This window comes from Aphis gossypii, chromosome X (genome assembly GCF_020184175.1).
Source record: "Aphis gossypii isolate Hap1 chromosome X, ASM2018417v2, whole genome shotgun sequence".
NCBI lineage: Eukaryota > Metazoa > Arthropoda > Insecta > Hemiptera > Aphididae > Aphis > Aphis gossypii.
In genome coordinates this window covers 17723456-17738221 of record NC_065533.1, presented here as the reverse complement: position 1 = coordinate 17738221, position 14766 = coordinate 17723456, and the positions used below count along the sequence as shown (strand labels likewise).

Below are 14766 nucleotides of genomic sequence, written 5' to 3'. Positions count from 1 at the left end.
ATTTTGTATTACTTCATTGATTAATAAATATTTATAGAAATTTACAATGTATTCATTAGCAGTTATATTTAAATTACTTTATTAAAATGTCTAATATATAATATGTATCTTTTATTTTATACAGTTTAACTTTCATTCATCATTATAATCATCACCATCTAAAATTGTTCTTAATATTTATTATATATATATATATATTTTTTTTTGTTGATATGAATTTTTCCAGCATAATAATGTTGGTATCATAGGTATTTTTTATTGTCAGAAGTTCTTAACTTAAAATTAAATTATACTTTAATATTACCATGAATTGTTATTAAGTTTAATAATTATTTAATTACAAATCTGATAGGTACCTATATAATATTGTAATACTGCCATATGTGTTATGTGATAATTTAATTAATTACACTTATAAGTATAATGCAATGGTTTGTTTCTTTACATATTTCCAAAAACATTTAAATACGATTCCTAAAAAATGAATAAATATAACAAGTGTAATTAGCTTAAACTAATTTAAAATCGACAAATATTTTATATTCTCTTATTAAATATGAGCATAAACACCAAGGCAAATGCAACATCTGACTACTGTATAATAATATGACATACAATATCACACAACACTGCAGTATTACATACATTATTTAAAAAATATATATATTTGTTCTCATCTTGGTATTTATTACCTACAATTATATTTGTCTTGATCTAATAGAAATTACTATTTCTAAAAAATAAGTCTACTGACTAGGTACTTGTTGTGTTCTAAGTATAAACAATGCATATCTTTATTGAAGTTTAAAATGAACATTATATTGTAAGTGTCTTTCTTTCAAAGATATTTATTGTCCATTAAATCATAATTTGTGGTAGGCTGTAGCAAATGCTGAAAATGATCATATGAAAAACTAAGTTTCATCTTCATGATTTCATTCAAAATAATTAGTAATTCATAAATAGTGTTCTTACCGTTAGTAGATGTTTTTAAGATTTGCGTAGATTTGTTGTGTATACAGAAGCAGTTCTATCAAATATTATTTTCTAACATAACATTTTACATATTGTTACATTAATAATAATTTCACGTATCTACAATTTGAAAACTTTTCAGTAGAAGCAAACATTTTTTATATTTGATTTGAAACTTAGTACTTGTATTTTGTACTTATATTATATTTTTATATAATTCATCAATTAAAAATGGTTTTAGTCTGGATTTAAAAGTATAATTTTCTATGAGAGCTTTTTGATGTAGATATGTACGTGATATTCACAACCAAATATTTAGTTAGGTAAGTGTTTTTGTACGTGTAGTTACGAGTAATTTCATTTTTAAAATTGTTGATGCAATACCTAATAATTGTAATATGAGAAATCAACTAGTACATTACCTGTCTGTACTTTATGATATTGTAGGGCCAATCATATTTAATATCATCATAACCGTTTCTTTAGATAATCTAAAGCGATTTTTAAAATCTAGTTCATCCCAAGTACTAAAATGATCAACCCTAGTTCGTACAGTATACGGTCTGAGCTGATAATTTAAATATTCTTGAAATTCAATATCATCGTCATAAAAAAGTATTTCATTTTCGAAATTCATAGTTAGTAAGTAAGTATATTAGTAAGTATCTATCTGAATTCAAATTATGAAGAAAAATAAAAGTGAAACGTATTAAAATGTAGGTACTCGCTAAAATTATTATCACAAGAAAATCAATGATAATTATTAAATTAACCAACAGTTAAAAATTTAATCAGAAGAAATAGTAGCAGTTAGTTTAACTATCGGTTAAACCTGATGGTTAGCTTAACTGGAGTTCGAAAAACAGTTTGACTGTGACAAAGTATTAACCGACAGTTAAATTCTGCTAACTGGCAGTTAAAGTCAATAGAAAAACCGGGCCTAAGTAAGCATAATAATATTACTTAACATTCTGTTACCATAGGTAGTTTTCAAAATAGATAAATATTTTTAAAACTGTCTGTATACTTTACCTGATTTATTAAAATAATGTTATAATACAGCTTAATTAGCACAGTAAATTTTAATAATTTTAATAACTGTAAAAAATGTGATGTAAAATTATAAAAGCAAAAAGTATTTTATAAAAACATCATTAGTTTGATAACTTTAATATTTCCTTCCCTCGATTGGCATAACTCTTTAAATCTTTTGTAGATTTTGCTACTTCGACAATGTAATTGATAATGGACTTTAATACAAACTTTAAAGAACGAAAAAATGCCTTCTGTTTATAATTAATTGTCATTTGAATCAATTTTATTAAATCAATTATATATTAAATGAAAAGAAAATAATGATAATGAAATTATTTCACAGATAATCCTGACGGTATGGAACGAAGAAGCTGTAAATTTTGTGGGAGAAAGTGGAAGTATTATTAAAATAGAACGAGGAAGAATAAATGAATATTCGAATAATAAATATATTGGATTATTGCCAACATCTGTCATCACGTACAGTTCAATAACTGAAAAAGAAAAGTAAATGACACTTTTATTCACTATATTACTCAAAATGTATTTAAATTGTTGTTGCTTACATAGGTTTGAAACATGGTTATTATCTCAAGAAATTATTAATAAAAATAATACAATTAAAAGGAAAAAATACGAGATTGAAGACAACGAACAACCATGTTGTTCGAAATCGTTAAAATAGATGTTTCAATTTTCTTCAAATAAATATAATATAAATAATTTTGTAATTTTGGGTTTATATACTACCTATTTTCATATTTCTATTTATGGAAAGAAATAAAAAATTTTTTTTTACTCACCGATAACCTCCGTTATTAATTTATTTTATTTGATAATTTGAATATAATAATATGTTATTATATCTTGTGCATATACTGTTATAATTAATATATTTTTAATTTGTATAGGTATTTAGTGTGTTTATTTATATGTTTGAGATATTTTTTTTGAACATTATGAAATGGCACATAAAACTAATATTCCATCGACCTGAACTATAGCGATTGTGAGGGGGGTATAATTGAACAAATAAAATTGAGTATATATTTCATAATCGAGGGTATGGTTATAAATAAAAACAAGCCGGCGGAGCCGGGTTTTAGCCGCTATTTAATAAAATAAAATTCGGTTTGTTATTTTCGTGTGGTAAACCACGTGAGTTGATATAAATTGGCGTTAACTGAATTGTACCTATTATAAAGGTGATGGTGCCTGTTTATTTAATTCGCTATCCTATCTTAGGTACGACACTGAGCAAATGGTTAGAGAAGAACGAAAGCTCATTGTCAGCCACGTAACGAAAAATTGGACGGAGTTAAGTTTTTAGATTTAAGAGATCCTGATAAGAGTTACCAACTATAGTTACAATCAAATTCTGATTCAAAAGATACCAGTAAATATACCATAAGAATATAAGATTAGTAATCTAAGAAAAAAAAACAAAGTATAAAAGTTAATATTTTTATTACAAATATAATGATTAATAATTATTGAATTCCTATAATTGTATTGTTTTGTAATTTTTTTTTTATTTGTTTTATTCATCAATTTTTTTTTTGTCAATCTTTTGTTATTGATTTTTGGTATACCTCTAAATCTATGACTGAATGGGAGACATTTTATTAAAATAATTAAAATAATTAAGAAATACATTTTTTTTTTTACACTGGCTGTGTCATACGTCATTTTTCTTTTTTTAGCAATACTTAAAGAACTTATGCTGTATCCACGAATTGTAAAAAAATATTTAATTATTAAGAACTTTGTGTTACAGTCTTTGGTGGTAGTACAAATTGGAATATTAATCTGTATTTCAGAAAATATCTTGTCTATTAAGAATTTTGTAGAATTATGTAAAATAAATGATCTATGTTCTCTATAAATTACTTCACAATTTAAAATTAATTCAATTACAGACAAAGAAGGATGTGCAAGATCTCCTTTGTCCGTAGATCTGTAAAGTATTTCATTTCTAAATTTACACAACATTCCTCGGAAGACATAACAACCAATGTATAACATGATTCACAACAATTCTTTTTTATATAATGTATTGCACTTCCACTTAAAAATATAAATTGTTTAAATCTGATGAATCAAAATAAGATATTAGGGTATTGAAATTTTTAGTTTTAAATATAAAGTCTGAGAAATTTGTTTGGAAATTTGTAAGAGATAATTGATTTTGAGTATTATATAAATTTTGGTTTTTTTTTTCTGAAAGAAATCTAATAACAAATAATCACTATCATTTGCATAGTTGCTACTATCAATATCGGATAGATACTGTGAAACAGAAATCCCTTTTAAAGCTTGAAGACACTGATTGGAAGTTGGAGTTCTACCAGCCTTTAGACGAATATTAGAAAATATATTTTCAAGTGCATCTTGAGTAAAGCGATGTCCCAGTACAAAGTCATAATTGAGGCGCATAGAGCTAAAACGGCTTAATCCACAAAATAGGTTTTTTCGGAGACTGGCAATACAAGTTTCTACTATTTTTCATTTGCGTTTTTTTAATCACTGAATAGTCTTAAAACATAACTTGAAAGTTATTTTTGAATAATAAATTTGTGTCTTTTTAACTATATATAAGCCATTTACGAGCTTAAAGTTTTCAAAGTTGTAATGTGGGTTAGGCCACTCAGAATTTTCAAAAACGAGTAACTTACAAAAATTTTTGATGGTTAGTCCACCTTTGTGAAATCTCTTTGACTTGTTTGACTTACATTTTAATGTATATAACACAGTTATATTAGACAAAGTTTTAATTAATAAAAATTAACTATACTTGCATGAGAATTTCATAAATGTTTCATGTTGGGAACAAATAACAAATTACTCTTAAAGAGGATTTTATACTTATAAAAATTATACCAAATAATAACAGCACACTTTTTAAATGAATACAATTTTTGAAATATTCACAAACCTTGTTTATAATATTAATGAGATAACAGACAATTTATTATAACATTTAGTATCAGAGTATAATAATAATAATAAAAAAAAAAATAGATTTCTTTTCTTTGGTAATAAAATTCATAACAGTATTATAATAATAATATGTACTAAAATCTTAATATTGTATAAAAAAAATTAAGACCTAACATAACATTTTAATTTCATAATATTTAGGTAATAATACTATCACAACTTAGTTATTAAAATAAAAACAATTTAACAGTTGTATAATAACAAAATAACAAACTAATTGATACAAAAAAAACAACAAACTTTTTATATGAATACAATTTTTGAAAAGACATACTCACATACCTTGTTCATAATATTAGCGAAATAATAGATATTTTGTATCACAGTATAATGATATAAAATAAAATAAAATAAAATTCATAACAGTATTATAGTAATGTGTATTAAAATCTTAAAATTGTATAAAAAAAAATTAATACCTAACATAATATTATAATTTCAAAATATTTAGGTAATAATATTATCAAAACTTGGTTATTAAAATAAAATCAATTTAACAGTAGTTGTATAATAACAAAATAAAAAACTAATTGATATAAAAAAAAAAACAACAAACTTTTTAAATGTATACAATTTTTGATATTGTATTTAAAATATAAAATATTGTATAATATAATTATTTTTCTTCATATTCTTCTTCAGTATAAGAAGGGTCTGGAAAATTGTCATTGTTATTTCGGTTGACTTTGAGATTATGATAAAAACTATGTTTTATTGGAGGTATGAATGGAATTAATTCCAATAAATCTTTTTTTTTTAATTCTGTTATTGTATGCCCATTTGGATATAACAAATCTAATCGTTTAGTGTATTCTTCAATATGTGAAGTTCTTTTTCCAATATAAACTGAGTTAAAAGGGTATTCTATATTATTTTAATACTTGTAATGGAACATAAATGGCTGTTCATTTCTATAGTTCAGCCATTGGATTTTCATCCACTGTACCTTATCATTAGTTACATCTATTTTTCTATTTGTTATTTGTTTTTCCAATGACTTTGTTGAGAAAAAATCATCTTTGGTCATATTTACAATTTTAAACGGATTGGTTTTTCTAGCAGATGCTATAACAGTTTTCCAGTCATCAGGTAAATGTATGTCTGGATGGAATTTTTTTTGCTTTTCAACTAAGCCAAAATCTTGGTCACAAGGTAAAAATGAGTGACCGCTTACTAAAAACTTATGATCAATTTTGTTAACAGATAGTTATGTATTAGCTACTATATAGTTACAAATGGTAGCCATTTTTATATTTCTATTCTGACCACCACACTGGTCAGAATACATAATAAGTTTGGTAGAAGATACATAAGTTTTTACATAGTGTAAAATGCATGATCCAATCTCTTGGGGACCTCTTGAAGCAACCGACTCATCCCAAACATACATTATCACCTCATTATTTCCAAGATTATGAACACCTAAGCAGTAGGTCCACAATTGGCGTTTATAATAACAAATCCATGTTGATATAACAGGCGTTGGTAATGTTTTCATTAAGTCAAAGGCAATACATGTAACATTGTTATTGTCTTTTGCTTTATTTCCATCAAATGTCATTCCTGCTCTAGTACTATCTGCTTTTCTCTGATGAACTTCTTTCTCATTTTCAATTTCTATTTTTTCTTCATAACTAGTCAAACACTTCAGTCTCGTATTAAACATATCACATTTTTTACAACTATCAGAAATGGGTGCATGGAAATGTAAATTGAACTGTTTATTGAAAATTTCTTGGAAAATATAATATGATACTGGATTAGAGATTTTATTTTTATAAAGATTATACATAATTTTAATATTTAAAGAAGGAGCTAAATATTTTCTTTCTAAGTTTTTCATTCTTGAGTAATGAGATTCATAACAAGGAAACAAATTTATAAAATTTTTCACTTCAAGAACTTCCAAGTTTTCAGTTCTATTATATGCAGTGTGCTTACCTCTTTTATCTTGTGGTGGAGATTTAGAAATAGTTTTGGATTTCACAAGTCTTGTAATTCGTCCATCCGATACTAATAACACCTGTTTAAAAAAACTTTTGCACACTCTCTCTTCTTTTCCGTCATTCACAGGTAAATAATATTCCCTTGAAAAATTTCTCCTAGAAGTATCTACATTTTTTGTGTATGTTCTTTTTTTATCAACTACTTTAGTTAAGCCAAATAAAAATGCTGTTTGTAAATTATAACTAGCAAGCTCATAGAATTTAGTAAAAATTTCCTTTTGGTTTAATTCTGGGATAAAGTTGTGACATTTTTTAATACATTTACATACTATTGGAACAAATGTCTTACAAGGTATAATCTCTCCTGTTATAGCAGAAGAATAAGATTCACCACGTAGCTTTTTTGTTTTCCTTACATTCTTCTTCCAAAGTTTTTCATTTACTGTTCTCTTTCTTGTAACAGGCGGGCAGTCTTGTTCTACATTTCCATCAACTAATGGTATTTCATCTTCTTCTTCAGAAGCACTAACATGTGTTGTATCTGAATTGATTGACGGCACATATTCAGACCCAGAGTTATAAAATTCAGAATCTGTTAATAATAAGTCATTATTAGTGTTTAGTATACAAAAATAAATATTATTTTATTATGTTCAAATGTTTCGTACTTACCACTTTCTAGAACATCGTTAATATAATTATCATCCATTGTTATGAAATATTAATTTAAAAATTTGTTATAAAGTAGTTGAAAGTTAAAAAACACTTTACACGAATACGAATGAGCATTGAGTAATAGTTCACAATTACATTTCAATAATATTACATATTGGCTATTTTTAGTATTTTTGATAGCTTCCTTCTTATCAATACATGATTACAACGACAATTTCGCGCCAAATACCGTTTATGTATTCCTATCACAAAAGCACGTCTTGTAACACGATTATAAAGAACTTTTAATAATAAAATTACCACTTCCGAGGTATTAACAGTACCGTGGTTTTATACCTTATACCACATTTCCAAACAAAATTTGAAAGCAAAACTAGCCTAACCCAATCGTAATGGGTTAGGCCATTTTAGTCGGGAAAGTAATATTAAAATTGCAATGCTAAAACGACGTATGTGCTGCCATCTAGCGAATAATTTTTATTGTGGGATAGGCCCTTGTGGATTTCAAATATTATAATCAGTCTGAAACGTTTTATTACATAAAACAGAATTCGATTTTTTGTGGGTTAAGCCGTTTTAGCTCTATGCGCCTCAATTAAACTTTAGAAATAATGTTTTACATGTATCAATGAAAGATAAAGTTGCCATAATAATACCGGTATTCAAAGGTTTCCAACCTTTATCAAATTGAGTCTCTTATACAGGCACATTACTGCGCCTTGTGAGAGTGTCGGTGTAAGTTAAAAATTTCAGATTAGTATTTATCGCGTCTGTAGATCAAGAATGGACAAGACTAGTCTAGACTATTTTAGAATAATCGGTACGTATGTCTTCAAATCGAAGGTAATGTCTCGATTGTTCTAGAACTGACCTGACTTCCTGCCCGCCCTTTAGCCCGGCGATAATAGGTTATATATACCAGCCGTTAGGACCGGTTAGTCAATCAGTTTTCAGTTACTTCTTAGATCGTTATTTTGTCGGTTTTTTTGCAGTTATTACACTGCATTATTATTATTACGTTGACCATTGTCGCGTAGTTAGTGCATTGTAACTACTTATTGTTACGTTGGTCGTTACCACGTTTCTTCGGGTGTAGTATGTAAGTTTTTTAACAAACATATTTTATGATTTTCTTTTTAAATAATTATTCATCTTCTTAGTGTATACCATTATATTTAAACAGGCCATTTTTTAATTTATATCCGACACCTTTTAACGTGTGATCACCACGACTGAATTTCGGATTCGGGACCTCACTCATACAGCGTTGAAAAATTAAAATAAGTTAGACATTATCATAGTAGTTTTAAATAATAATAATAGTTCTCATTATTTTAGTCATAATTATAATTTTATAATTGTTCTTTATCGATGTATCAGAAGAAAAATTTTTATTTTATATCATGATTTCTATTTATTTTTGTTTTTAATTTCAAGTGTCAGAAAGAAGTTTCAATTCACCCGTGCTCGTGTTATAAATCTTACTACATACAAAAAACCAGTAAAAGTTAACCTTTAACAAAGAAGAAATTATAAATTATGAATTAGGATCTTAACAATAATAGAATTTTTCGATAGAAAAATGAAAGTTGTGTATCACAGCAGGAGCGAACTTAAACAAAGTAACGTACACAACGATACCAACGGAAACAAACTTAAGTTAGGCAAGGAATGAGGAGATACAGTTAAATTATTAGTGAGGGGGTTTCTATGGTTAGTATGGTACAAATGTACAATGACCGAAGGGTACACACCAAGGACAGAAACCTACAATTATTAACAAAATACTACACCTGCATCTTGCATGTATTGTTTCCGTCTTTTAAATATATACATTAAGTTTTAAGAATTTAAAATTTCTAATAAAAAAAATACAGTATAAAACATTGATTTATTATAATTTAATTATACTATTATTTCTAATAATTATTTATCAATTATCAAAATAACAACCAACAACGCTGGTGGATCTGGACGTCAATACAATATAGTAATACCTAATTTATTTCAAATAATAAATAATAATTTTCTTATTCATATGATACATTACAAACGAAAAGGAGTGCGAAATGTTAACAATATTTCATTGTTATTTAACTAGACATGGTGCGTGTAAATCATTTAAACAGAATGTTTTACTAAATAGTATAACAATTAATATTATTGAGCACATTTTTTGACATTTTTTTAAGGTGTTTGAATTCAAAAACATACTGTTTTCACACAATGATTGACAAATAAATAATTGTTGATCAACGAGTATTTAATATTTATCAATTTATATAATGTACATTCACCAAAACGTTTATGTATTTTAACTGGTAAAACACGATTGCGATTGTGTTACCTTTTTTTTTTTGTAACACGAATGCGCACGATTATAGACATTTTTTTACATGATAAACAATTTTGAAAATTCTTATTCTAATTCACAATCGTGTTAATTTTTATAGTTTTTGTCTTTTTTTCGTGCGACATTGCATGATAGATCGTATTTTTACCGTATCATAGGACACAAAAACCATTAGTATAAATCCAAGGTTTGATTAAAAACAATTATTTCCCCCCTTCGAGACAAGTCTCGAATTATGAATGATAAAAATGAGTTGTGTAATTGCACAACTCATTTAGTTGATAATTTAATAATTCTTAGTAATCACATTTTTTATGTTCATACTAATTCATAATAATCATTAGAAAATAAATATTGAATAGAATATAGGTTTTTAAATATTTCCGACTAATGTATTCCATTTTTTATATTATTGTATGTCCTAAGTTGTATATTACCTATGTACGATTCGGCAAAGTCTTATAGAAAAGGACAGGTAGAGTTGATCGCAATCGTGCCATTTACCCATTCTCAATCGTGTATCACCATTTATAACAATATGTGGAGTTCTTAGTTTATGAAAATAATTAAGAAATCCATTGAATGTGTGACTTACAAAAAGTATCTAAAGATATCAACTATGTAATTTTTTATTACACGTTCATTTTATGAACATAAGATAAATAATACAATATTTTTAGCTAAGCACTAAAAATGTATATTATACAAATATTTTATATATTTTAAAAATAATACAATTAAATGTACATTTTTTTCTTAAGAATTATAATTTTGCATAAACAAAAAATAAAAGTTTTCTAATATATATATACTTATATGGAATGCAATATTTATATAATTTAAATCATTACTATTTTAATTAGTAGTTGATGTCACGAGTCAATCAAGTGCCCCGATTATAATTCTGAGGTGGTATCATGCATTTTACGTACATTGTTAATTTAACACACTACACTACCTCAATTGCTTATGTGTTTGGACTAAAAGAATTTTTCAAATGATTATTATTATAAGTTAAAGGTTAGAGATTTGCATACGATTCTCACTATCCCAATTTAACAGTTGTATCTATTAGCCAATACTTAATTTTAAATCCTTGGAATTAATTAGTGAAACAAACCCAACATGGCATAAACAGAAATTATTGTCTTCTCTCCAACTCACGCCAAAATCTCATAATCCTTCAATACGCTAAGCATTGTTTCTAGTCATTCCTAGTTTGCTAGTGTTTTCTTTATCTGAAATAAATTCAGTTACCTTTTCAGCTTGCTTCCTCAATAATAAAATATATCCTCGATTTTAATTTACGTCTTCTTTCTAGGAATGTGTTATACATTTTAACATACTCACTCATAGGTTTCATAGTATTGAAATGAGTACAACATACCAAACATACATTTCTATAATGATAAAACCAGTTAAAATGTAGAAGGATAAGACAATATTTTTGTAATAACGCAATGACTGTGATTCTGTTATAAACTATAGAATAAAATTCGGCCACTGTTATTAGAACATTTTTTTTTAAAAATAAAACATACGAAAATATGCAATCATTACAACTATTCTGTTGAAATTGAACTATTTGTGTAGATGTATAGTAAACAATAACCATTAGTCTAGTCTAATTTGTTTATGCAATAAACTTTATTATAAAATATCCAGCAAATTAGCTACATTACTTAGTAGTTACTCTATTTAATAAAATATTTGTGTAAAATTTAGTACTGTATGCCACATACTAAGTGAACATTTTTCTGTAGGTCACACATTCAACGAATGTCAACAATTAATATTATGTTATATTAGTAATCCTGTGCAAATATAAGGCGCTTATTATAAAATGTTTTTTTTTCTAGAAAACATGTTAAAAAATAAAATATTACATAAACCGTATAACATGTATTGTTACATAACATAATATAGGTAGGTACATAGTATATATTTGTACCGATACGATTTATACAATGACATATTTAACAAATATTACTTAGTTGTGGTTTAAATATTTAAAACGACTATTTAAGTCGTAAAAAGCTCTTTACTCATATAATTACAATAAGGTAATTTTTTTTAATAATTGCCGATTTGTTTGCCCTGAAAACAAAAGGAGATACGCATCATCTAATGAAACTTTATAACGTATTTAAGTTAAAATAAGTAAAACATCCTAAAGTTACCCAACATTTTTATGAAACCTAAGTATAAATACGCCATTGTATATTATATAAAATAATATTATTTATTACAATAAAATTAAATTTAAAAAAAATGTATAAAACATTTTAATGAGTTGAAATCTAAGGACTAAGGTTGATGTATGTGAAACTATATAGGATAAAATAACATTTTACAATTATATATATTATTTTTAATTAAACAATGATATATCGCATTAAAAAAAAAAATAATAAATAGATAAATCAATGGAAAATATTTTACTCTAAGATTAGTTAATGTACTTTAAGGTAAGTTATACGTTGTACAATATAATGCTTATTATATTATGCGATGTTAAAATATTACATTAGTACTTTGACTGATCTAAGTTCACTATATAATAGTTTATCCAGTGAAAATGTTTAAAGTATATCAAGCACAAAAAACGTATATGTATATGTTTTAGTGGTACTTATAATATGGTTACGTACCTATCTAGACAGGTAGGTATTTACTGAACCGTTAGGTAAGAAAAAGGTGCTTCGTATAAATAAGAAAGAAAAAATGTTTTGGTAAATCCGAATTAGTTCCCGGGTTGTTTACAGAGCACATCGAAATTAAACCCCAGATTAACTTAATATTCAATTTTTCAACATCATTTTAATATTACCTACCTATTATTTATTTTTTTAAATAAAGGTTATATTATGTAACGTTATTATAAATTAACTGTCAATAAATATTAATAAAATTAAAATCATACATAATTTAAGAAAAGTACTGACAAAGTAAAAATTAAAAAAAAAAAGATATTTTTTTTAAATAGGTTCTTATTCAAAAATGTCATGTTGTCGACATTTATATATTTCTTTAGTTTTAACTTTTTTAAATTATACGTTTTGCCAAGTTAATAGTTTAATGTATATTTCAGTTTAAAAATCCTTTAAAATGCCAAAAGAATGAAAAATGTTTTCGAATTTTCCAAATTATAATATCACATTTCTTGGTTTACAACTGTTTCAAAATTTCGGGAATCAATTCGGATGTCAATTTTCATATATGGGATCTAATTCAGATGCAGCCAAAATATGTTTGTGCCTATTTCTGGTGCATTTCATTTTATTCATCGATGTAGGTAGGTACATCAGGTAGGTACATCTATGTGTACCAACTTAACATGTAGTTAACTTTCAAAGTTTTATGCCATTTTGCAGTTATATTATGTCTTTGTGGATTGATTACAATGACATTCTCTCGTGATAAGTGCTTATGTGCGTAATAAATAAATATGTAAGTTATTTTATCAATTAAATGTATAATATTTGTAGGAGTCCAGTTTTAGACTATTTTACAATGTCATATCAGTACAACCCTAATTATCGAAACAGCTAAAATAATAATAATAATTATTATTATAATATAATGATCTTCGTATAAAATGGAAATTATTGTCTAACAATGAAATCAAATATATAGTTAACAAAGTGTACAAACAATTGAGTATAAATTAATATTATCGCAATGCAATTTAAAGCACAAATATAAAATTGTATTATATTTTACCACTTACTATCAATAATAACAGCTATAATTAACGTAATAAACAATATTCAATCTTTGAACAAATAATAATTATCATAATATACCTATAATATTTTATTAAGCAACGTTTTCATTCCTAACCTCAACAAATCAATCTTTAAAATTTGTTTCAAACTACCGACCAACAATCATAATCTTTTTGGTATATATAGGTACAGTGTTCGTTTTTTATTGCTAAAACAGAAGATTAAATGTGACCACGATCATATGATAATGTTTTTCAATATACATTACATCTAAGTATGTAATACAAGTAAGTAATTTTTAGGTTTAAAACGGCCTTAAATTGGCAGAAGCCAGTTATAGTATAAGAATATTAATAATAATAATAATAATATTTTTTTAAAAAAAAACATACATAATTCACCAATGAACTTAAAAATTATGAACTATATTATCACTAGTAACGGATACGGAAAAAAATAATAAATAAAAATGTAACTTATAATTACTTTTTTTGTATAGTATAACGGAATAGGGAAGATTATCATCAGGATAATACAAATTAGTATAATATATTATTTATGGCCGGTTGATATACATGATGATATATTATAATAATAATCCATACCATTGATTGAATTTAAGTTCGTCGAGCAATACGTAATCGTCTAGAAATATACCTAAATAATGTAATATTTTAATATAGAAATGTATAATGCGTGTTAAGATACATTATATTATACGATCATTGCGCTGTCGTATGCGGACACCACTGCGTATAAAACATAAGTAAAAGTATAGTATTATTCTATTGAATGCGAGTCTGCGGCTTACAGCAGACGCAGAGAAGAAGTAGCGTTATTGATACATTTTATTAGGAAACACAGAGCTGAGTACCAAAACCGCCGGATGGACTTGTTGCCTAGTAATATGTATCTGATTGCCAGCACGATAAACACCATTTGGCTAGTCCGGTGTAGGTAGTACATTCTGAAACAATGAAAAAAACCTGATCAAATAAGTGTGAGTAAGAGGTTTAGATTAAGTAGTCGTCCTTGACCGTTTACATTCTTTCAA

At 25.9% G+C, this 14766-nt stretch overlaps 1 protein-coding gene across 4 annotated transcripts in view; it reads right to left on the bottom strand.

Moving 5' to 3' along the window:
* Window positions 1-9503: 9503 nt before the first annotated feature.
* Window positions 9504-14766, bottom strand: part of LOC114123655 (putative fatty acyl-CoA reductase CG5065) — an 85452-nt gene continuing 80189 nt past the window's right edge. For all 4 annotated transcript variants that reach the window (XM_050205839.1, XM_050205838.1, XM_027986705.2 and 1 more), the window contains exon 9: window positions 9504-14679. In XM_050205839.1, coding sequence (XP_050061796.1) covers window positions 14520-14679 — 160 coding nt within the window. In that variant the 3' untranslated portion in view covers window positions 9504-14519. The remainder of the gene's footprint in view (window positions 14680-14766) is intronic.